This window comes from Solanum tuberosum, unplaced genomic scaffold (assembly GCF_000226075.1).
Source record: "Solanum tuberosum cultivar DM 1-3 516 R44 unplaced genomic scaffold, SolTub_3.0 scf00029, whole genome shotgun sequence".
NCBI lineage: Eukaryota > Viridiplantae > Streptophyta > Magnoliopsida > Solanales > Solanaceae > Solanum > Solanum tuberosum.
In genome coordinates, this window is record NW_006238955.1 from 797821 (window position 1) to 800549 (window position 2729).

Sequence of the window (2729 nt, forward strand, 5' to 3'; positions counted from 1 at the left end):
TATCTATTTTGAGACATTGAGTTAAATCTTTTCTTTTAAAGTTCATATGATGTTGAGTAAGTCTTCTGTTGAGTATTGAGCCAGGCTAAAGGTTCGCTTGGGGACCAGCAATGGTTCTCGAGTGTCCACGTCCAGGGTATAGGCTCGGGGTGCGATATTTTTTCCATAAAAGTAAGAGTCGAAAAGTACCTAAAGGCTCAAACAAGCTAGGAAACTGCTCCCACATATCATGCTCGGTCTTCTAGGTAGCCTGATCAACTAGACGATGCCTCCAACGGACCTTAACCATAGGGATGACTCTCCAACGCAACTGGCACACATCTCTGGTTAGTATGGTAACTAGCTCTTCCATGAAAGTCAAGTAGTCATCTAGCTCTAATGCATCATACTGAAGCACATGAGACTCATCAGGAACATACCGGCGCAACATTGAAACATGGAAAACTAGGTTGATAGCTGAGAATACTAGAGGTAGAGCCAACTCATATGCAACCTCACCAACTGTATGGAGGATCTCAAAAGGCCCAATATACCTAGGGCTAAGATTTCCCCTCACCCTGAATCTCATCACGCCCTTCGTGGGTGCAACACACGGAGAAAGACTCTGTCACCCACTAAAACCCTCAAAAGTCGCCGCTTACGATCAACATAACTCCTGTGCATACTCTGAGCTTTTGCGTAGACCCTATATTTGTACTAGAAAACTATATAATTATATATGTATATTAACTTGTGAACCCCTAACAAAATTGATTGGCGGATCAATAGTAAGAAATAGACCGTGGAAATGCTTTTCACGCTAGACTTATGGGTTCGTACCCGCTGCTTTTTTTATAAAGGAAATTTAGAATTCCCAAACTCTCGGCTCCGCCTTTTTTCCAAGAACAACCAAGTTACTCACGCTAGTTATCACCATCACCAATTGCCATATAAATTTTTTAAAATAATCTATTAATATAATATTAGATCAATGTAGTGTTCTATTTGAATTTTTATTTATTATTTTTCAAACAAAGACAAATTTTATATATTCAAATATTGAGAAAATAAATAATTTTAACTATTTAGTATTCAGATATTAAGGTAATATCTTAATATTCAAACGTGTATTCAATACAAATATTCTTGATTTTATTTTTTATTTTTATTTTCTATAGTGAATTGGTCGAAAAGAAATAGTCTAGTATAAAACGAGTAACCTAGGTTTTAATTTTCATAACATATTCCTTTAGTAGAAATGGTTGTGTCTCCACTTCTTCTTAGTAGATTTCAACTGGGTTTTCTAGAAAATCCTCAATAAGAAGTTCCTTCTCATCAATCTCCAATTATAATTCCGATTCAACCACTCCATATTCTTCTTTCAACATATTTTTCAAATAGTACCACATATTTTCTAGCACAAAAAACTAGCTACAAAAACTTTTCTAATTACAAGTTATTCGAAAAAGTTAGATGACATTCATCATCAGAATCAGAATTAGGAGATGACAATAAGAAGTTAGTTGATGATCATCATAGTGAATTTTTCAATTACTACTTATCATATGATAATAAAAAGTTTCTTGAAGAATTATCCAAGGGAAATACATCTTAGCAGGGCACAAGAAAATTTTCTCATCAATTCCCAAAGAATTTCAACAATATCATCCTTGAGGATTTTCGCAAACAAACTGAAATACTATTAGAATCTACGAATGACTGGCGCACAACATCAAATGTTTTTGGGTTTTTGGTATACTTGTACTGATTGTGGGCCATTATAATCTTCAGGCAATGATACACTTTTTGTTGATTGGTTGTATAGCTCGATACGACACGTCTAATCTCTGTAAGTCGATGGATAACATCAAATTATTAATGCAACGACAACAATAGAGAACCTCAAGATATTAATGCAACAACAACAACAAGGAAATAATGTTCAGATTTATACTCTTGTTATACAACTTCTTTGGAATTGAAGAGAATGGATGAGCACATGATGTGTGTTAAGATTTCAATTCTTGGTGTACGTATGTTTTACATCTATTCATTCTATATCTATTGGATTGTTAAATTTATATTTATTTGTTGTTTTGGAACTTAATTATAATGACTATAATAAAATAAAGAAATATCACAGCTATGATGCATTATATTTGATGGATGGGTGATGCTTATCGTGACCAATGACACTATTCTACGGTATAAGTGTCTACGATCGTCGATAATATAGTAACCCAACCAAGGGTTGGGGTCATGTCCCAAGGGAGCAGTTTTGAGAATCAGTAGCCAATTAGAATTTTGTTTGAATTAGTCATAGCTAAAAACATTTGCGATAAAATACATTATATATTAAAGGGGGTGACACAGAAGTGTCAAATATCAAAAGGGGTTTTGTAACAAGTGATAAAATAGCAAAAAAACAAGAAAATCAAGTATGGGGAAGGTTATTGGGATGTGACCGCAATACAAGTTGAGATAAATCATTAGGTACATGCTTTCAATAGGAAATTTGCAAGACAATAGTGACTAGGCTAAGCTTTAAATGGAAATAAGTTCCCTCTCGGGCAACTTACCCCGTTTCAAATGCGTTCTTCTCGGACACCCATTTGCCGCATAAAGACCAGCCTACGTCTTACCTCACTCACTCTCTCGAGCTGAGTGTTAGGATATGGGACTAGGGTTCACACTCTCGGGCTGAACCTCATGTCAACCCACTCCTTAGGCCATCAGTCTAGTGGTTTTGG

General features: G+C 35.4%; 1 protein-coding gene across 1 annotated transcript; it reads right to left on the reverse strand.

Moving 5' to 3' along the window:
* Nucleotides 1-241: 241 nt before the first annotated feature.
* Nucleotides 242-568, reverse strand: LOC107059627 (uncharacterized). Its single transcript, XM_015306345.1, has one exon. The coding sequence runs from the start codon at nt 566-568 to the stop codon at nt 242-244; it is 327 nt and encodes a 108-aa protein (XP_015161831.1).
* Between the last annotated feature and the right edge of the window lie 2161 nt (nt 569-2729).

What these genes read in the sequence shown, in the direction of transcription:
- LOC107059627 (XM_015306345.1), bottom strand. Translation starts at nt 568, where the DNA reads ATGAGATTCAGGGTGAGGGGAAATCTTAGCCCTAGGTATATTGGGCCT.